The following is a 23,177-nucleotide window of genomic DNA, read 5'->3' as shown; positions in this document are numbered from 1 at the left end:
GCTATGAGAGGAGATGATTTGTAGCTATGAGAGGAGATGATTTGTAGCTATGAGAGGAGATGATTTGTAGCTATGAGAGGAGATGATTTGGAACCTTTTTCAGTCTGGCATTTCGTGCCATGTTTTTCTCTGCATGGAAGTTTGATTTGGAACCTGTGTTTTAAACCAGAAGACATGATGAACCCAGTATGAAATATCACCGTATTCCCGAGTGCAAGGGTTTCCCAAACTCCAACCGGGTGCACGGTTTGATGTTTACCGTAGCACTATACAGCCGATTCAAATAACCAACAATTATTTGAATCGGCTGTGTAGTGCTAAGGCAAAAACCAAAACGTGTACCAGGGGGGCACCAGGACCGAGTTTGGGAAACCCTGCCCTAGTGCATTACTTTTGACCACAGACACAAACCTAGTGTTAATGCTAACTAGTCCTGTAGTTACTAGCATTACTGTAAAGTAGAACTGTTTTTTCATGAATTTAGCTGAGATCAGACAGATATTCTAGAAGGATTAGTAAATGTACTAGGGCCACTTTGAGATGATTTTGTAGGGAAAAAAATAAACAAGTGATTACTTTCTTTGTAGTTCTGTGTCTTCTCTGAGTTAATGTGGGAGGAAACGCAGACCTGAGCCCACTGATTAACACATACAAACCCTTCTGTAGTGAAGAACTGACAGGATGGCAGGTAGCCTAGCGGTTAAGAGAGTTGGGACAGTAACTGAAAGGTTTCTGGTTCGAACCCACGACCTGACCATGTGAAATCTGTCAATGTACCCTTGAGCAAGGCACTTAACCCTAATTGCTCCTAAGAGCTTCTGCTAAATGACTAAATTAATTCAAAACTTGAGCAAATCTGCCCTCTGCTGGTGAAGCTATTGAATGTACTGTATTTTGCTGAGAAAACGGAATAACATTTCAAAGTGGATTAACGGTATTGGGGAAAACAAAGTTAACACAGGTACAGTTTAAGCCACTGGTCAGTAAATGTGTGGTTGTGGTGAGGAGTATCTGTAGACAAAACAGTTAAACTGATTGTTAGTAAGGTCATGACCTGTAAATCAGACAATTTGAACCTGACTTTAATACTGTCAAGAACACAACAAACACAACACTGTTGTGAACAAACAAACACCACTAGCCTCAATCACCAGGATTCCGCACACGACGAACCAGTCTAGGCAGTATGGTAACACATACTAGACTACTTCAACACAGACTAAATAAAGACAACACTAGTTTATACTTTTTATTTTATTATCCCGAGTGCCTGTGAGACACAAAATCAAGTGTGGGTGTGTAGGGAGGGAGAATGCAATTGTCTTAAAGTAAAGCGTGATTAACTAAGGATATGAGCTGTCTAGAAAGACCTAGTAACTTTATCATGTACAAATACACTCCTGCCTGTCCAGGGTCCTATCCACCGGCTGTTCAGAACCAGATATGGGTTACCGATGTCTTTCAGCTCATGACTAACAGTGGAAGAGCTATTCCTGATATTATATATGTTACATCCAGTCCAATACGACTTACAGACGAACCAATATTCACACAGCTAAATAAAAAGACAAATGTGTTTGGTATTTTCTGAGATAAACCCAACTTCTTCTCCACATACACACAGGGTAAAGTTATCACAGTACTGAAAATATATCCTTTTTCGATGCAGACTAAAAATGAAAGCAAAAACAAGCAGGTTTTATAGCATCATTCAAACCTTCAGTCTAAATGTAAATTGTATTTCCTTTCAGTACGTCTCAAAATATGTTCAACCATGTCAAGACTTCAATATGATCTGCCTCGTCTTTCTCAAAAGGAACCACTTGGAATGTGGTACTGATAGAATCTCTACAGAATGGCAGGACAGATATTCCAGGAGTCGTAACCTTTACATGCCTGGGATTCCACAAGCAGCCAAGACAGTGTAGAACAGACATTGCTCTCTGAGGTAAAAATCCTTTGTTTGTTGACATCTCCAGTGGACTCCAGGGTTGTATTCATTAGGACACAGTGTACCAAACAGTTTTGCAACAGAAACAAAAAATGAGCATTTCCTATTGGACAAGTGCAGGTAGCCCCTCAGTAGTCAGTTTCTTCCGTTTGGTGACTAATGAACACGACCCAGCTAAAGTTCTGCACAACAGGAAGTGTACTGTTAGCTTCAGACATTCCTCTACTTCTCTCTCTTTCCCTCTCTCCTCCACCACTCCTCCTTTCATCTCATCCATCCCCCACGGTTCATTGGCATGCCAGGGGGTGGCAGGGGCACCTGGGGCTGGCCTGGCAGTGGAGGGTACCCCCCAGGAGGCATGCCCATCCCCGGAGGTGGCACCCCGTGTCCTGGGGGCATGCGTGGCGGGGGGTACTCAGGGTAGTTGTAGCCTGGTGGAGGGTAGGCCGGAGAGGGAGGGGGCAGGTTGGGGGGTGGGTAAGTGCTGGGTGGGGGTCCTGGGGGTGGAGCGTTGGGGTAGCCATGAGGATGATAGGGCATGGGGGGACCGTAGTTGGGGGGCATGGGGGCGTAGGACGGTTCCCCTGTCTTCATTATAGACTGAAGGCTCTGGAAGCCTTCCCCTGACATGTAGGAGCTAGAGGTGGACATTCCCATGATGTAACTAGAGGGAGGAGGAGGAGGGGGGCGGTGGGGCAGGGGAGGGGGCTGGTGGGGGGGTGGCGCGTGAGAGGGGGGAGGGGGAACGGGCTCGCTACCCGCGGCTGGCTCAGCTTCAGGAGGCACTGGGGGAGCCTTACGATCTGAGAGGAGAGAGAAAAGGGGAGAGAGAGAGAAGAGGAGAGAGAGAGAAGAAAGAGAGAAAAGAGGGGAGAGAGAGAGAGAGAAGCGAGAGAAGAGGGGAGAGAGAGAGAGAGAAGCGAGAGAAGAGGGGAGAGAGAGAGAAAGAGGGGAGAGAGAAAGAGAGAAGCGAGAGAAGAGAGAAGCGAGAGAAGCGAGAGAAGCGAGAGAGAGAGAAGCGAGAGAGAGAGGATGAGAGAGAGAGGATGAGAGAGAGAGAGGATGAGAGAGAGAGAGGATGAGAGAGAGAGAGAATGAGAGAGAGAGGGAGGATGAGAGAGAGAGAGATGATGAGAGAGAGGATGATGAGAGAGAATGAGAGAGAGCGAGAGATGAGAGAGAGAGAGGATGAGAGAGATAAAAGAGAAAGAGAGAGGGGGGGAGAGAGAGAGGGGGGGGGGAGAGAGGGGGGGGGGGAGAGAGAGGGGGGGGAGAGAGAGCGAGACAGAGAAGTGAATTAAGGTCATTTTCACTAAACACAATCCTAATCATAGGGCTGAAAGCTTTGACATTCCTGTTCAACGAGACAGCCCTTTAAAAAAACTGTAAAGAATTCCTAGTAATCCCATAGCTAGACTACACACTTCCTGTGAAGTGCTCATTAACAACTTGAAGCAGTAATCAGATTGGTCAGAGGGCAGGCGGTAAGGAGGGGGTGTTCTGTTCTGACTGGACTGTTCGTTACATAACCAGGATTCTAAGAAGGCCTGTTGTGTTCTAAGCAGCCTCTCACTAAAACCATGTCCATCATTAAACACTAAATAATGATGTCACTTCATCATATGAGAGCAGGCCTCTCTCTGAGGGGAGACAAACGATCACTAGCTACTGCTGTTATGCATATAATAAGTAACCTACTGAGTAGTAAGACACTCACCAGGCAGCGGTTGAGAAGCGGGCAGGGGGGGCATAGGGCTCTCCAACCGTGGAATCTTAGAACCCACTTGTTCTGGAGGTTTGGGTTCCTCTTTTGGAGAGCTCTGACAAAACAGAAAGAATACTCTGCTGCTTCAAGCAGGCACACACGCTCCACGTTCAACTTTAGACCACTTGAGGAATGAAAATTACACACAAGCTGTTATCGGGGGTTATCTGTTAGGGTTGGGGCAGTACCCACATTTTCACACCGTCTCTGTACCATTCCGGGGTGCATGGTATTACAGAATGTGCACACAGGGGGGCGCCATTACGCACAAAACTATTTAGGCAACAGGGATCTTGATCCAGGAGGGGGGTTGAATGTCTCTGCTCTGACTAAGAAGCTTGATCTTAACATAGAGCCACTTAGCTAGCAGGTTAGTTTGATCTTAACATAGAGCCACTTAGCTAGCAGGTTAGTTTGATCTTAACATAGAGCCACTTAGCTAGCAGGTTAGTTTGATCTTAACATAGAGCCACTTAGCTAGCAGGTTAGTTTGATCTTAACATAGAGCCACTTAGCTAGCAGGTTAGCAAACCAGATGCATAGCTGGAGCCCTGAGCTGGATATCATGTATTTGACACATCTTAGATTTCTGATAGTTATAAATCATACTGTCAGTATTTCAGAATATACCGTTTATACCAGGGTATCGTCTATTACCTATCGTGTTAGTCATGGATACTACTCAGACACATTAAATAATTAAACATGAATGATCCACAGAAAATTAAATTGCATATGTCACCAGCTGACAAATACAAAGACACACTGCTATCACTCACATGTGGGCGTTTTGGATGGCGTGGGGGGCTGCCTTGAGGGGAGATCCTCTTGGGTGGAGGGGGTAGTGGGACACCCCCTGGAGGCTGTGGGGGGGCTGGGCCAGGGGGCTGGGGGGGTCCTCTCTGCTTGGTCTCCTGCTCCAGACCCGAGGGGATGGGGGTCTTCCCCTGGGAGTACAGGTCCAGGATCTGGTGACAGATGTCTAGGACGAGATGACAGCAGTGGACAGAGGACAGAGGTTAGGTATGATGTGCAGATTGGACAGCGGTTAGGTATGATGTACAGATTGGACAGAGGTTAGGTATGATGTGCAGATTGGACAGCGGTTAGGTATGATGTACAGATTGGACAGAGGTTAGGTATGATGTGCCTGTACAGATTGGACAGAGGTACAGTTCTTTTCATTTCTCCTAGATGCTGATTAGCGTTAAGGGATGAATAGGACTCAATAGGAGGAGGAACATGAGCAGAACTTGTAACCATTACACCATAAGTATATAAGTAGGGAGAAAGTGACTAGGCAACCTGATAAACAGTAGCAGCAGTGTATGTGATGAGTCAACAGAGTTAGTGCAAAAAGGGTCAAAGCAGATAGTTTGGGTAACTGGTTACCCTATTTAAGGCAGGCTCATGGCTTGGGGGGGTAGACGCTGTTCAGGGTCCTGTTCGTTCCAAATGTGGTACATCGGTACCGCTTGCCATGCGGTAGTAGAGAGAACAGTCTATGACTGGGGTGTCTGGGGTCTGGCAATTATTAGAGCCTTCCTCTGACACCACCTGGTATAGAGGTCCTGGATGGCAGGGAGCTCAGCCCCAGTGATGTACAGATCATATATATTTTTATTTTATTGGACCTTTTTAACTAGGCAAGTCAGTTTAAGAACAAATTCTTATTCACAATGGACGGCCTACCGGAGGAACAGTGGGTTAACTGCATTGTTCAAATCAAATTTTATTTGTCACATACAGATGGTTAGCAGATGTTAATGCGAGTGTAGCGAAATGCTTGTGCTTCTAGTTCCGACAATGCAGTAATAACCAACAAGTAATCTAACCTAACAATTCCACAACTACTACCTTGTACACACAAGTGTAAAGGAATGAATAAGAATACGTACATATAAATATATAGATGAGCGATGGCCGTGCGGCATAGGCAAGATGCAGTAGATGGTATAGAGTACAGTATATACATATGAGATGAGTAATGTAGAGTATGTAAACATTATATAAAGTAGCATTGTTTAAAGTGGCTAGTGATACATTTATTACATAAATTTTTCCATTATTAAAGTGGCTAGAGTTGAGTCAGTATGTTGGCAGCAGCCACTCAGTGTTAGTGGTGGCTGTTTAACAGTCTGATGGCCTTGAGATAGAAGCTGTTTTTCAGCCTCTCGGTCCCTGCTTTGATGCACCTGTACTGACCTCGCTTTCTGGATGATAGCGGGGTGAACAGGCAGTGGCTCGGGTGGTTGTTGTCCTTGATGATCTTTTTGGCCTTCCTGTGACATCGGGTGATGTAGGTGTCCTGGAGGGCAAGTAGTTTGTCCCCGGTGATACGTTGTGCACACCTCACTACCCTCTGGAGAGCCTTACGCTTGTGGGCGGAGCAGTTGTCGTACCAGGCGGTGATACAGCCCGACAGGATGCTCTCGATTGTGCATCTGTAAAAGTTTGTGAGTGTTTTTGGTGATAAGCCAAATTTCTTTAGCCTCCTGAGGTTGAAGAGGCGCTGCTGCGCCTTCTTCACCACGCTGTCTGTGTGGGTGGACCATTTCAGTTTGTCCGTGATGTGTACGCCGAGGAACTTGGGGGTGCTCCCTCTGCTGTTTCCTGAAGTCCACGATCATCTCCTTTGTTTTGTTGACGTTGAGTGTGAGGGCCCTCACCTCCTCCCTGTAGGCCGTCTCGTCGTTGTTGGTAATCAAGCCTACCACTGTGGTGTCATCTGCAAACTTGATGATTGAGTTGGAGGCGTGCATGGCCACGCAGTCGTGGGTGAACAGGGAGTACAGGAGAGGGCTGAGAACGCACCCTTGTGGGGCCCCAGTGTTGAGGATCAGCGGGGTGGAGATGTTACCTACCCTCACCACCTGGGGGCGGCCCATCAGGAAGTCCAGGACCCAGTTGCACAGGGCGGGGTCGAGACCCAGGGTCTCGAGCTTAATGACGAGTTTGGAGGGTACTATGGTGTTAAATGCTGAGCTGTAGTCAATGAACAGCATTCTTACATAGGTATTCCTCTTGTCCAGATGGGTTAGGGCAGTGTGGTTGCGATTGCGTCGTCTGTGGACCTATTGGGGCGGTAAGCAAATTGGAGTGGGTCTAGGGTGTCAGGTAGGGTGGAGGTGATATGGTCCTTGACTAGTCTCTCAAAGCACTTCATGAGACTAGTCAAGGACCATTTCACCTCCACCCTACCTGGCACCCTAGACCCACTCCAATTTGCTTACCGCCCCAATAGGTGCACAGACGATGCAATAGCAATCACACTTAGGGGCAGAACGACAGATTTTTACCTTGTCAGATCGGGAACTTGATCCTGCAACCTTTTGGTTACTGGCCGAACGCTCTAACCACTAGGCTACCTGCCGCCCCATATGCCAAGCAGTTGCCATACCAAGCAGTGACGCAGCCAGTCAAGAAGCTTTAAAAATGGTGCAAGACTGGGCTTTTGGGAGTCACTGTCTTAAAATGTGTGTCAGGGAAGTGTAACAATGCAAAGAGACGAAGACGTAACCTTGACGTCATACCTTCTAGCAGCTCCACTGGGACGTCCTGGACAAACTGCTCCCACCATCGCCGTGAAGACTGCTTGGACGTCCACTCCTGGATGTCAAACTTACACAGCCGTCCAGCCAGGTACATGACTGCTACAGCTATGATCTCTGGTTCCCACTGCAGGGACAGCATGGTGCACAGACTGGAGAGCGAGGTAGGAACAGAGAGAACCGTTTAGATGTGGCACTAAATACAGTCCTACAATACTATTCAATAAATATTGTAAGATGAGAAGGTGACAGGAAACAGGAAATAAGGACTACTGGAAAAGGACAATGTGAAAAGTATAGCCTATTAAACAATGTATGGCTCACCTGTCGTTGACGAAGGTCCAGGCCATCTGCACCAGTTTCTGAACTTTGGTTTTGTCACCTAGAAAAATTAAAAATAAACGCAGTTTTTCACAATTGCATAAGAAGGACACATCATTGCCTGGTGTGGCCAAGACAGGACCTGGATGTTTTCAAGGTCAAAAAACATGAATCACTAGTGCAGTTTGGATAGGAGACAGCTTACAGCATACTAGTAACCACTTCAACATAAAGACTTGGAGATGACAGTTGGAAATGAAGTCAAACTAAGATAGAAACACCACCTCTCACACCTTTGAGCTGCTTGGCGTATCGCAGGAGGAACATGTACGGGTGTTCCACTTGCAGGTCAAACTTGATCGTCTGTAGCAGGATCCTCTCTAGCACCATAACCTCTTCCTGTTGATGGCGAAAATCCTATGATACATCCCAGGACCCAAACAAGAGCATAAAGTAAGGAAACACACAAGGGCTTTTCACACTACTGTCAAACCAAGCTGTACTGAGCTGGCCTGGTTAAGCATTCAAACATAATTGAGTGAACTGTGCTGAAAAGGACAATGTGAAAAGTATAGCCTATTAAACAAAATTCTTGCCCACAATATAATGTTAGATAGAGATACAGTGGGGCAAACAAGTATTTAGTCAGCCACCAATTGTGCAAGTTCTCCCACTTAAAAAGATGAGAGAGGCCTGTAATTTTCATCATAGGTACACTTCAACTATGACAGACAAAATGAGAAGAAAAAAAATCCAGAAAATCACATTGTAGGATTTTTTATGAATTTATTTGCAAATTATGGTGGAAAATAAGTATTTGGTCAATAACAAAAGTTTCTCAATACTTTGTTATATACCTTTTGTTGGCAATGACAGAGTTCAAACGTTTTCTGTAAGTCTTCACAAGGTTTTCACACACTGTTGCTGGTATTTTGGCCCATTCCTCCATCTCCTCTAGAGCAGTGATGTTTTGGGGCTGTAACCATCTACATTGTTTGTTTGTGTGATGCATTTCTGTGAATTACTTAGTTAGTAAATCAATTATTTGAAGACAATTGATGTATGGATGACTCATAGTCAAGACTGGGTTCGTGCAGATAACCATCAATTTACGACGTTTGGAATGAGACTGACGTGAGGTAAATAATAATTCATTAATTCGAAGACTAATTGGTCAGATATTAAAATTTTAGGAAAATTATAACTTTGTAATCTGAATATTTTCCTTGGTGCCCCAACTTCCTAGTTAATTACAGTTACATGATTAATCAGTTTAAAATCGCATAATAATTACAGATTTTTGATAAAGATTAATCTTCAGTTTAATGATGCCAAAGACACGACAGAGCTTTAGGGCAGGTAGGGTACAGGCCAGTGCTGATGGAGGACGATAGCACCCAGCAACAATCAACGAAGCGCTATTTGAAAGTTTAATGCTTAAAACCAGCAAATCAAATTGTTTGGGGACAGACTTGGTGGAGACAACCGAGCCCTGAAGGTGATCCTTGGTAAAGATTGCAACTCCCCCACCTTTGGAAGATCTGTCTTGCCGAAAAAGGATGTAACCAGAAAAGTTAACATCAGTATTCAAAACACTCTTCCTTAACCACGTCTCAGTACTGACCAACACATCTGGATTGGAGCTGTGAACCCACACTTTCAATTGATCCATTTTAGGTAATAAGCTTCTAGTGTTAACGTGCAGAAAACCCAGGCTTTTACGAGAGCAGAAATCAGTGAAGCAGATATCAGAGCACAAGTCAGAATTGGGGCTAGCAACAGTAGATGGGCCAGGGTGTACAGTGAGGGAAAAAAGTATTTGATCCCCTGCTGATTTTGTACGTTTGCCCACTGACAAAGAAATGATCAGTCTATAATTTTAATGGTAGGTTTATTTGAACAGTGAGAGACAGAATATCAACAAAAAAATCCAGAAAAACGCATGTCAAAAATGTTATGAATTGATTTGCATTTTAATGAGGGAAATAAGTATTTGACCCCTCTGCAAAACATGACTTAGTACTTGGTGGCAAAACCCTTGTTGGCAATCACAGAGGTCAGACGTTTCTTGTAGTTGGCCACCAGGTTTGCACACATCTCAGGAGGGATTTTGTCCCACTCCTCTTTGCAGATCTTCTTCAAGTCATTAAGGTTTTGAGGCTGACGTTTGGCAACTCGAACCTTCAGCTCCCTCCACAGATTTTCTATGGGATTAAGGTCTGGATACTGGCTAGGCCACTCCAGGACCTTAATGTGCTTCTTCTTGAGCCACTCCTTTGTTGCCTTGGCCGTGTGTTTTGGGTCATTGTCATGCTGGAATACCCATCCACGACCCATTTTCAATACCCTGGCTGAGGGAAGGAGGTTTTCACCCAAGATTTGACGGTACATGGCCCCGTCCATCGTCCCTTTGATGCGGTGAAGTTGTCCTGTCCCTTTAGCAGAAAAACACCCCCAAAGCATAATGTTTCCACCTTCATGTTTGACGGTGGGGATGGTTTCTTGGGGTCATAGGCAGCATTCCTCCTCCTCCAAACACAGCAAGTTGGGTTGATGCCAAAGAACTCCATTTTGGTCTCATCTGACCGCAACACGTTCACCCAGTTGTCCTCTGAATCATTCAGATGTTCATTGGCAAACTTCAGACGGGCATGTATATGTGCTTTCTTGAGCAGGGGGACCTTGCGGGCGCTGCAGGATTTCAGTCCTTCACGGCATAGTGTGTTACAAATTGTTTTCTTGATGACTATGGTCCCAGCTGCCTTGAGATCATTGACAAGATCCTCCTGTGTAGTTCTGGGCTGATTCCTCACCGTTCTCATGATCATTGCAACTTCACGAGGTGAGATCTTGCATGGAGCCCCAGGCTGAGGGAGATTGACAGGTCTTTTGTGTTTCTTCCATTTGCGAATAATCACAGAAACTGTTGTCACCTTCTCACCAAGCTGCTTGGCGATGGTCTTGTAGCCCATTCCAGCCTTGTGTAGGTCTACAATCTTGTCCCTGACATCCTTGGAGAGCTCTTTGGTCTTGGCCATGGTGGAGAGTTTGGAATCTGATTGATTGATTGCTTCTGTGGACAGGTATCTTTTATACAGGTAAGAAACTGAGATTAGGAGCACTCCCTTTAAGAGTGTGCTCCTAATCTCCGTTCGTTACCTGTATGAAAGACACCTGGGAGCCAGAAATCTTTTTGATTGAGAAGGGGTCAAATACTTATTTCCCTCATTAAAATGCAAATCAATTTATAACATTTTTGACATGCATTTTTCTGGATATTTTTGTTGTTATTCTGTCTCTCACTGTTCAAATAAACCTACCATTAAAATTATAGACTGATAATATCTTTGTCAGTGGGCAAACGTACAAAATCAGCAGGGGATCAAATACTTTTTTCCCTCACTGTACATGCACATTTCCAGATATCATCAGCAGTAATACAGTCAAGGCACGGCAGAGGACAGGGAGAGCTCTGCAGTGCTGATTTATGACATTTTAATGTGCATTAGATGGCAACAAGATCATATTGTACACCAATTTCAACAGGTAACATAAATACAAAGCTGGCGAGAGGTGGCTAGAATAGGATGGGAGGCCAAAACTCTATGTTACCAATAGAGTCAGAGTCCCGAGTGTGGGAACAAACAGCCTGTCCCACGGTTGGGTAAAGAAAGTTCATAGTCAACAAAGCATGCAGGAGTCATGAGGCAAATGGCAAAATAAAAAAATAATGACTTGGGGCTAGCCATTTTAAGTTCAGAGTCACTCGCCCCATCAGTGTGTGTGTGCTGGAGGCGAGGGGAGTAGGTGTCACACCCACTTGGGAGAAGCTTTCATTTCTGGAGACAGATTTAGTAGAAAATGCCAGTGGATGGTCTCTGAACAGCGGGAGAGGGCTTGTGAGACGCCTGACATGTTGGGCTCAAAGGCTTCAACAACTCTCACTTCACACCTCAGTGCTAATTGCAGTTGTATCTGGTCTGTCTCAACTCCAGGTTGGATGGTGTCCTCAGGTCTCTGCTGTATGTTTGCCAGAGCATCCTCTGTATCGCTTAGAAAAAGGAATCCTTGGTAGTAGTAATCCTTCCAAGTCATTTTGTCCAGAATCAGGTTGTAGGTTTAGAGTTTTGAATCAGTGTGTGTGTAATGTTGTGGAGGGTAGCATCCTGTATATGTCCTGGTGACATAGTGAATGTAATGTTGTGGAGGGTAGCATCCTGTATATGTCCTGGTGACATAGTGAAGGTAATGTTGTGGAGGGTAGCATCCTGTATATGTCCTGGTGACATAGTGAATGTAATGTTGTGGAGGGTAGCATCCTGTATATGTCCTGGTGACATAGTGAAGGTAATGTTGTGGAGGGTAGTATCCTGTATATGTCCTGTTGACATAGTGTTGTGGAGGGTAGCATACTGTATATGTCCTGGTGACATAGTGAATGTAATGTTGTGGAGGGTAGCATCCTGTATATGTCCTGGTGACATAGTGAATGTAATGTTGTGGAGGGTAGCATCCTGTATATGTCCTGGTGACATAGTGAAGGTAATGTTGTGGAGGGTAGCATCCTGTATATGTCCTGGTGACATAGTGAATGTAATGTTGTGGAGGGTAGCATCCTGTATATGTCCTGGTGACATAGTGAAGGTAATGTTGTGGAGGGTAGTATCCTGTATATGTCCTGTTGACATAGTGTTGTGGAGGGTAGCATACTGTATATGTCCTGGTGACATAGTGAATGTAATGTTATGGAGGGTAGCATCCTGTATATGTCCTGGTGACATAGTGAATGTAATGTTGTGGAGGGTAGTATCCTGTATAGGTCCTGTTGACATAGTGTTGTGGAGGGTAGCATCCTGTATATGTCCTGGTGACATAGTGAATGTTATGTTGTGGAGGGTAGCATCCTGTATATGTCCTGGTGACATAGTGTTGTGGAGGGTAGCATCCTGTATATGTCCTGGTGACATAGTGAATGTTATGTTGTGGAGGGTAGCATCCTGTATATGTCCTGGTGACATAGTGAATGTTATGTTGTGGAGGGTAGCATCCTGTATATGTCCTGGTGACATAGTGTTGTGGAGGGTAGCATCCTGTATATGTCCTGGTGACATAGTGAATGTTATGTTGTGGAGGGTAGCATCCTGTATATGTCCCTGACGAAAAATCCAAGTTTATCTAACTCCAAATCTATATTTTTGTTTAAAAACAACATGTTGAAAAATGCAAGCTCACATGCAGCTTTGTCCATCTCTCTCTCCCTCCGGTACATACTAGAAAGTATTCTGACCATCTTCTTACACATTTTGAAATGTTACAGCCTTATTCTAACATTGATCAAATAAAATATTTCTCATCAATCTACACAAAATACCCCATAACGACAAAAAACGGAAATATCACATTTACATAAGTATTCAGACCCTTTACTCAGTACTTTGTTAAAGCACCTTTGGCAGTGATTACAGCATTGAGTCTTCTTGGGAATAAGGCTACAAGCTTGGCACACCTGTATTTGGGGAGTTTCACCCATTCTTCTCTGCAGATACTTTCAAGCACTGTCAGGTTGGATGGGGAGCATTGCTGCACAGCTATTTTCAGGTCTCTCCAGAGATGATTGATTGAGTTAAAGTCTGGGCTCTGGCTGGGCCACTCAAGGACATTCAGAAACTTGTCCCGAAGCCAGTCCTACGTTGTCTTGGCTGTGTCCTTAGGGTCGCTGTCCTGTTGGAAGGTGAACCTTCGCCCCAGTCTGAGGTCCTGAGGAGGTCATCAAGGATCTCTCTATACTTTGCTCTTTTCATCTTTCCTGATCCTGACTAGTCTCCCAGTCCCTGCCGCTGAAAAACATCCCTACAGCATGATGCTGCCACCACCATTCTTTACAGTAGGGATGGTGCCAGGTTTTCTCCAGACGTGACGCTTGGCATTCAGGCCAAATAGTTCAATCATGGTTTCATCAGAACAGAGAATCTTGTTTCTCATGGTATGAGAGTCATTAGGTGCCTTTTGGCAAACTCCAAGCCGACTGTCATGTGCCTTTTACTCAGGAGTGGCTTCTGTCTGGCCTCTACCATAAAGGCTAGATTGGTGGAGTGCTGCAGATATGGTTGTCCTTCTGGAAGGTTCTTCCAGCTCCACAGAGGAACTTGAGAGCTCTGTCAGTGAATATAGGGTTCTTGGTCACCTCCCTGACCAAGGCCCTTCTCCCCCGATTGCTCAGTTTAGCCATGCGGCCAGCTCTAGGAAGAGTCTTGGTGGTTCCAAACTTCTTCCATTTAAGAATGATGGAGGCCACTGTGTTCTTGGGGACCTTCAATGCTGCACACATTTTTTGGCACCCTTCCCCAGATCTGTGCCTCGACACGATCCTGTCTCGGTGCTCTATGGACAATTCCTTCCACCTCATGTCTTGGTTTTTGCTCTGACATGCACTGTCAACTGTGGGGCCTTATATAGACAGGTGTGTACCTTTTCAAATCATGTCCAATCAATTTAAATTTACCACAGGTGGACTGTAGCAAAGGATGATCAATGGAAACAGGATGCACCTGAGCTCAATTTCGAGTCTCATAGCAAAGGGTCTGAATACTTATGTAAATAAGGTATCTGTTTTTTTACTTATAGTACATTTGAAAAACTGTCTAAAAACCTGTTTGCACTTTGTCATTATGGGGTATTGTGTGTGCATTGCTGAATATTTTTATTTATTTAATAAATTTTAGAATAAGGCTGTAACGTAACAAAATGTAGAAAAGGTCAAGGGGTCTGAATACTTTCTGAAGGCACTGTGTATATAAACACAACTACCGGTCAAAAGTGTTAGAACGCCTACTCATTCAAGGGTTTGAAACTATGAAATAACACATATGGAATCATGTAGTAAACAAAAAGTGTTAAACAAATCATGTGTTATTTTATAGTTTTGATGTCTTCACTATTATTCTACAATGTAGAAAATAATAAAAAAATAAAAAACCCTTGAATGAGTAGGTGTTCTAAAACTTTTGACCGTTAGTGTATATATTTACCCCAAAAAATATATGGGGGATTGGAAATGATGCGGGCAATTAGATTGTAGCTTCCATCAACGTATCTGCAATATTAAAGCTGATTTACCCCGTAAATTAAAAAAAAAACTATTATCAAGCCAGCAGTTAGGTTCAGCACGTGAAGAAAGTGTACCAGTAAACATAGCAGGACTTCACTGTACCTACAAACAGAGAGGACAGTGGGAGAAGTGAATGAACTAAGACACATCTCACCTTTGGGTCGTCTCCAAACTGGGCAAACTGTACGTCGTTCAGTAAGCTGCGAGCCGTCTTGATGATGTCTTTACATTTCTTAGGAGTCTCTTCCACTTTCCCAGCCAGGAAGAGACAACACGCACCTGTCACCTGGAGATACACAATACACAGGTCTCACACTATTTAATACCAGGAAGAGACAACACGCACAGGTCACCTGGAGATACACAGGTCTCACATGATTTAATACAACACGCACCGGTCACCTGGAGATACACAGGTCTCACATGATTTAATACCAAGACATTAGACAACACGCACCGGTCACCTGTAGATACACAGGTCTCACATGATTTAATACCAAGACATAGACAACACGCACCGGTCACCTGTAGATACACAGGTCTCACATGATTTAAAACCAAGACATTAGACAACACGCACCGGTCACCTGTAGATACACAGGTCTCACATGATTTAATACCAAGACATTAGACAACACGCACCTGTCACCTGTAGATACACAGGTCTCACATGATTTAAAACCAAGACATTAGACAACACGCACCGGTCACCTGTAGATACACAGGTCTCACATGATTTAAAACCAAGACATTAGACAACACGCACCTGTCACCTGTAGATACACAGGTCTCACATGATTTAATACCAAGACATTAGACAACACGCACCTGTCACCTGTAGATACACAGGTCTCACATGATTTAAAACCAAGACATTAGACAACACTCACCGGTCACCTGTAGATCCCACCGGTCACCTGTAGATACACAGGTCTCACATGATTTAAAACCAAGACATTAGACAACACGCACCTGTCACCTGTAGATACACAGGTCTCACATGATTTAAAACCAAGACATTAGACAACACGCACCGGTCACCTGTAGATACACAGGTCTCACATGATTTAATACCAAGACATTAGACAACACGCACCTGTCACCTGTAGATACACAGGTCTCACATGATTTAATACCAAGACATTAGACAACACGCACCGGTCACCTGGAGATACACAGGTCTCACATGATTTAAAACCAAGACATTAGACAGTACCACCTGTCACCTGTAGATACACAATACACAGGTCTCACACTATTTAATACCAAGACATTAAGCAGTACCACCTGTCACCTGGAGATACACAGGTCTCACATGATTTAAAACCAAGACATTAAGCAGTACCACCTGTCACCTGTAGATACACAGGTCTCACATGATTTAAAACCAAGACATTAAGCAGTACCACCTGTCACCTGTAGATACACAATACACAGGTCTCACATGATTTAATACCAAGACATTAAGCAGTACCACCTGTCACCTGTAGATACACAATACACAGGTCTCACATGATTTAAAACCAAGACATTAGACAACACGCACCGGTCACCTGTAGATACACAAGTCTCAAATGATTTAAAACCAAGACATTAAGCAGTACCACCTGTCACCTGTAGATACACAATACACAGGTCTCACACTATTTAATACCAAGACATTAAGCAGTACCACCTGTCACCTGTAGATACACAATACACAGGTCTCACACTATTTAATACCAAGACATTAAGCAGTACCACCTGTCACCTGTAGATACACAATACACAGGTCTCACACTATTTAATACCAAGACATTAAGCAGTACCACCTGTCACCTGTAGATACACAATACACAGGTCTCACATGATTTAATACCAAGACATTAAGCAGTACCACCTGTCACCTGTAGATACACAATACACAGGTCTCACACTATTTAATACCAAGACATTAAGCAGTACCACCTGTCACCTGTAGATACACAATACACAGGTCTCACACTATTTAATACCAAGACATTAAGCAGTACCACCTGTCACCTGGAGATACACAGGTCTCACATGATTTAAAACCAAGACATTAAGCAGTACCACCTGTCACCTGTAGATACACAGGTCTCACATGATTTAAAACCAAGACATTAAGCAGTACCACCTGTCACCTGTAGATACACAATACACAGGTCTCACACTATTTAATACCAAGACATTAAGCAGTACCACCTGTCACCTGTAGATACACAATACACAGGTCTCACACTATTTAATACCAAGACATTAAGCAGTACCACCTGTCACCTGTAGATACACAATACACAGGTCTCACACTATTTAATACCAAGACATTAGAGCAGTACCACCTGTCACCTGTAGATACACAATACACAGGTCTCACACTGATTTAATACCAAGACATTAAGCAGTACCACCTGTCACCTGTAGATACACAATACACAGGTCTCACACTATTTAATACCAAGACATTAAGCAGTACCACCTGTCACCTGTAGATACACAATACACAGGTCTCACACTATTTAATACCAAGACATTAGGCAGTACCACCTGTCACCTGTAGATACACAATACACAGGTCTCACACTATTTAATACCAAGACATTAGACAGTACCACCTGTCACCTGTAGATACACAATACACAGGTCTCACACTATTTAATACCAAGACATTAGGCAGTACCACCTGTCACCTGTAGATACACAATACACAGGTCTCACACTATTTAATACCAAGACATTAGGCAGTACCACCTGTAGATACACAATACACAGGTCTCACACTATTTAATACCAAGACATTAGACAGTACCACCTGTCACCTGTAGATACACAATACACAGGTCTCACACTATTTAATACCAAGACATTAAGCAGTACCACCTGTCACCTGTAGATGCACAATACACAGGTCTCACACTATTTAATACTAAGACATTAGACAGGACCACATGTCACCTGTAGATACACAATACACAGGTCTCACACTATTTAATAGCAAGACATTAGGCAGTACCACCTGTCACCTGTAGATACACAATACACAGGTCTCACACTATTTAATACCAAGACATTAGACAGTACCACCTGTCACCTGTAGATACACAATACACAGGTCTCACACTATCTAATACCAAGACATTAGACAGTACCACATGTCACCTGTAGATACACAATACACAGGTCTCACACTATTTAATACCAAGACATTAGACAGTACCTCCAAGAATGCACCACTGAGATTGAAGTTGACAACATGACTGTGTACAATTATTTTGATTGTTGAAGGCAATTTTTTGTTAAAGTGTAGCATTGTAAGTCTCTTCGGATAAGAGTTTCTGCTAAATGTCAAATGTGACAGGTTCAGTACACAACAGGGAATTCTTTAGCAAAATACTCACATATCTGGGGAACTGTTTGAAGGAGTGAAACATGTAGAAACGGTGGAAGTAGATGATACCTGTCGCCAAGGTGTCATAATGTCTGATGACAGAGTTAAAGAGTGTCATAATGTCTGATGACAGAGTTAAAGGGTGTCATAATGTCTGATGACAGAGTTAAAGGGTGTCATAATGTCTGATGACAGAGTTAAGGGTGTCATAATGTCTGATGACAGAGTTAAAGGGTGTCATAATGTCTGATGACAGAGTTAAAGGGTGTCATAATGTCTGATGACAGAGTTAAAGGGTGTCATAATGTCTGATGACAGAGTTAAAGGGTGTCATAATGTCTGATGACAGAGTTAAAGGGTGTCATAATGTCTGATGACAGAGTTAAAGGGTGTCATAATGTCTGATGACAGAGTTAAAGGGTGTCATAATGTCTGATGACAGAGTTAAAGGGTGTCATAATGTCTGATGACAGAGTTAAGGGGTGTCATAATGTCTGATGACAGAGTTAAGGGGTGTCATAATGTCTGATGACAGAGTTAAGGGGTGTCATAATGTCTGATGACAGAGTTAAAGGGTGTCATAATGTCTGATGACAGAGTTAAGGGTGTCATAATGTCTGATGACAGAGTTAAAGGGTGTCATAATGTCTGATGACAGAGTTAAAGGGTGTCATAATGTCTGATGACAGAGTTAAAGGGTGTCATAATGTCTGATGACAGAGTTAAAGGGTGTCATAATGTCTGATGACAGAGTTAAGGGGTGTCATAATGTCTGATGACAGAGTTAAAGGGTGTCATAATGTCTGATGACAGAGTTAAAGGGTGTCATAATGTCTGATGAGTTAAAGGGTGTCATAATGTCTGATGAGTTAAAGGGTGTCATAATGTCTGATGACAGAGTTAAAGGGTGTCATAATGTCTGATGACAGAGTTAAAGGGTGTCATAATGTCTGATGACAGAGTTAAAGGGTGTCATAATGTCTGATGACAGAGTTAAGGGGTGTCATAATGTCTGATGACAGAGTTAAAGGGTGTCATAATGTCTGATGACAGAGTTAAAGGGTGTCATAATGTCTGATGACAGAGTTAAAGGGTGTCATAATGTCTGATGACAGAGTTAAAGGGTGTCATAATGTCTGATGACAGAGTTAAGGGGTGTCATAATGTCTGATGACAGAGTTAAAGGGTGTCATAATGTCTGATGACAGAGTTAAAGGGTGTCATAATGTCTGATGACAGAGTTAAAGGGTGTCATAATGTCTGATGACAGAGTTAAAGGGTGTCATAATGTCTGATGAGTTAAAGGGTGTCATAATGTCTGATGACAGAGTTAAAGGGTGTCATAATGTCTGATGACAGAGTTAAAGGGTGTCATAATGTCTGATGACAGAGTTAAGGGGTGTCATAATGTCTGATGACAGAGTTAAAGGGTGTCATAATGTCTGATGACAGAGTTAAATGGTGTCATAATGTCTGATGACAGAGTTAAAGGGTGTCATAATGTCTGATGACAGAGTTAAGGGTGTCATAATGTCTGATGACAGAGTTAAAGGGTGTCATAATGTCTGATGACAGAGTTAAAGGGTGTCATAATGTCTGATGACAGAGTTAAAGGGTGTCATAATGTCTGATGACAGAGTTAAAGGGTGTCATAATGTCTGATGACAGAGTTAAAGGGTGTCATAATGTCTGATGACAGAGTTAAGGGGTGTCATAATGTCTGATGACAGAGTTAAAGGGTGTCATAATGTCTGATGACAGAGTTAAAGGGTGTCATAATGTCTGATGACAGAGTTAAAGGGTGTCATAATGTCTGATGACAGAGTTAAAGGGTGTCATAATGTCTGATGACAGAGTTAAAGGGTGTCATAATGTCTGATGACAGAGTTAAAGGGTGTCATAATGTCTGATGACAGAGTTAAAGGGTGTCATAATGTCTGATGACAGAGTTAAGGGGTGTCATAATGTCTGATGACAGAGTTAAAGGGTGTCATAATGTCTGATGACAGAGTTAAAGGGTGTCATAATGTCTGATGACAGAGTTAAAGGGTGTCATAATGTCTGATGACAGAGTTAAAGGGTGTCATAATGTCTGATGACAGAGTTAAGGGGTGTCATAATGTCTGATGACAGAGTTAAAGGGTGTCATAATGTCTGATGACAGAGTTAAAGGGTGTCATAATGTCTGATGACAGAGTTAAAGGGTGTCATAATGTCTGATGACAGAGTTAAAGGGTGTCATAATGTCTGATGACAGAGTTAAAGGGTGTCATAATGTCTGATGACAGAGTTAAAGGGTGTCATAATGTCTGATGACAGAGTTAAAGGGTGTCATAATGTCTGATGACAGAGTTAAAGGGTGTCATAATGTCTGATGACAGAGTTAAAGGGTGTCATAATGTCTGATGACAGAGTTAAGGGGTGTCATAATGTCTGATGACAGAGTTAAAGGGTGTCATAATGTCTGATGACAGAGTTAAAGGGTGTCATAATGTCTGATGACAGAGTTAAAGGGTGTCATAATGTCTGATGACAGAGTTAAAGGGTGTCATAATGTCTGATGACAGAGTTAAAGGGTGTCATAATGTCTGATGACAGAGTTAAAGGGTGTCATAATGTCTGATGACAGAGTTAAAGGGTGTCATAATGTCTGATGACAGAGTTAAAGGGTGTCATAATGTCTGATGACAGAGTTAAAGGGTGTCAATGTCTGATGACAGAGTTAAAGGGTGTCATAATGTCTGATGACAGAGTTAAAGGGTGTCATAATGTCTGATGACAGAGTTAAAGGGTGTCATAATGTCTGATGACAGAGTTAAAGGGTGTCATAATGTCTGATGACAGAGTTAAGGGGTGTCATAATGTCTGATGACAGAGTTAAGGGGTGTCATAATGTCTGATGACAGAGTTAAGGGGTGTCATAATGTCTGATGACAGAGTTAAGGGGTGAAACTCGACAAAGCCACATTACTTTAGGTGAAATCAAAAAAATCTCGCTAACTTTCTGACACACAGAAAATGATCAACCAGATGACGAGGCTATGACATGACTGTGTCAAATGTTGCGTGTAAAAGGATACAGTCCGAGTCTGGTCCCCACATCGAAGATGAACCGGGCACCCTCCCTGCGGTACCGGGCCTCTGTGGCCAGGTCCAGGCCCTCAGACTGGGACGGGGTGTGGGCCAGGTCCTTCTTGTCCCAGTACCAGCATGGCTTGATATGGTCCAGGAAGGCCTGACCACTGGAGGGGTGGTTGTTTTCCTTCATCTGGTGAGAAGAGGATGATGGACCCGCTGAACTAGAAGACTGGCAAGGAGGGGGATGAAAACGGGATGATTCACAGCGAAGACAGCATGAATTAATGGTGTAAAGTATTGTCATATATGAAGAAGAAATCGGTTGCTAGTTAGCTTGCTAAAGTTGTCATCTATCTTATTTTACAGTAGTTAGAAACTGTTTGGGAAGATAAACTAATAAATAAGTCGTGGTAGTAGCCATTGAATTCATAATATTAAATTAGGGTTTATATTACCTAACTATAGCTACAGAGCTAGGTAGCGAACAGGATGAGGGGCATGGATTACCTACATGGAAGAAATAACAGTTTTGACAATATCTATTTGATCTCTCTGAACACAGTTGAAAGCCTGTGCTAAATAACGTTGTTGTAAGCTAACGTTACCTAACTAACTACCTTTCAGGCCGAAGTTGCAAGCTAGCTACTGTAGCTAACTAACTTGGTAAAACTAACTTTAGCTAATGTTAGCTAGCACTCCCTGACCGTTCAATCAATCCAAAACACACGCATGTCAAACGTAGGTTGTCTAAAATGTGAAAAGAAGGACGCTTACCTTTATCATGTAGGCTTTATAATGAGTAACAATATCAACAATAGATTAAATAATCGTTTTATATTTAGACTGAATTAGTCACCGACAGCAGTCTCCATTGTAACACGGGCGCCGCCATTTTTGTTATACGTCAGGTGCCGGTGAGGGTTTTTATTATTATTATGAGCAATAGCACAAATTCTAAAACAGAAATATACAGACAAGAGTACATAAACTAAACGTAGACAGGGGTATTTCATGTAAAACTACATTTTAAATTTGTCAAAAAGTTTTATGGTACAAACGGCATTTTTAGTTTTTTTACATTTACTGATCATTTCAAACTAATGTTTCAGTTCTATCTTAAACAATGTAAAGAGTGGTTTGTTCTCCGCCCACTTCATTTCATGGATTAAAAAAATCTTCCAAGAAAAATAATAAAATTAACAATGAAAACTAAATCAATGTCCAGCCGGTGAGAGGGGTTGTGTGCGTGGAATAGGGTGTAATTGCAGACCGAAATCCGGGGCGTTTCTTGTTGTGTTTGTGGTCAGTTTCCGTGGTCAGTTCCGGTGTTATGAGACGGTTGGTTTCCAGACACAGATGATTTGTTTACATAGCAGATTAGGATAACTAAGGTGGCAGGTTAGGATAATTAGCGTGGTAGGTTAGGAGACTGTAGTCAATAGGTGTAACTTGATATCAAGAAACGCCTATATTAGAAAACGCCCCCAAATGCTGTCTGCAATTACACTGTTCTCTATGCACGCACGACACAATAGAGTGATAAATGTGGACAAAAATGTTCCACTAGAGGGCGAGAGAGAACTACTAATGGTGAGACCCCTCTACTTCTCCACGTGGAGGAGCTCAATGGTCATTCAGAATTTATGAATGGATGGATGCATGAATGAATCTTTGCATGAATAAATTCATTCATAGGTAAATAGTTGAGTTTGCATAATTTTTTATAATTTTAGTGGGAAAAACAACAGTCACAATCACGTTGTAGAGATTTGGCTAATACAGCAGTCCATATTGGGCCATGTGTTTGTGCTCACAATTTCAGAGTTGACTCGAATGGTGAAACTCAAACTCTTTCCCCTCATTGAATTGCTTATAACTATGTCATTGCAATTCATGTGGAATTCATATGTTCAATGTGGTTTGTTATGTTCCTTTGCTGCAACACCAATTGCCCTCTGGGACAATAAACGTGAAACTTGAACGTGATTTCCCCATCACTCAAGTTTCAGTCAAAA

At 43.0% G+C, this 23,177-nt stretch overlaps 1 protein-coding gene across 3 annotated transcripts; it reads right to left on the bottom strand.

Annotated features, from left to right (window-relative positions):
• Positions 1 to 1,235: 1,235 nt before the first annotated feature.
• On the bottom strand, positions 1,236 to 22,375 carry LOC139582545 (cyclin-K-like). Of its 3 annotated transcripts, XM_071412637.1 has the most exons (11): positions 21,937 to 22,375; positions 21,618 to 21,669; positions 21,165 to 21,391; positions 18,095 to 18,176; positions 14,851 to 14,982; positions 7,873 to 8,005; positions 7,592 to 7,649; positions 7,250 to 7,419; positions 4,496 to 4,698; positions 3,669 to 3,771; positions 1,236 to 2,754 (listed from the first exon to the last, which is right to left on the bottom strand). In XM_071412637.1, the coding sequence occupies exons 3-11, from the start codon at positions 21,350 to 21,352 to the stop codon at positions 2,216 to 2,218; spliced, it is 1,608 nt and encodes a 535-aa protein (XP_071268738.1). In that variant the 5' UTR covers positions 21,353 to 21,391; positions 21,618 to 21,669; positions 21,937 to 22,375; the 3' UTR covers positions 1,236 to 2,215. The 3 variants fall into 3 exon arrangements, with proteins under 3 accessions (XP_071268738.1, XP_071268736.1, XP_071268737.1); XM_071412635.1 differs by lacking the exon at positions 21,618 to 21,669 and having other exon boundaries at positions 21,937 to 22,371; XM_071412636.1 differs by lacking the exon at positions 21,618 to 21,669 and having other exon boundaries at positions 7,882 to 8,005; positions 21,937 to 22,362.
• Between the last annotated feature and the right edge of the window lie 802 nt (positions 22,376 to 23,177).

Source organism: Salvelinus alpinus, chromosome 8 (genome assembly GCF_045679555.1).
Source record: "Salvelinus alpinus chromosome 8, SLU_Salpinus.1, whole genome shotgun sequence".
Taxonomy (NCBI): domain Eukaryota; kingdom Metazoa; phylum Chordata; class Actinopteri; order Salmoniformes; family Salmonidae; genus Salvelinus; species Salvelinus alpinus.
This window is presented reverse-complemented; position numbering and strand designations above follow the sequence as displayed.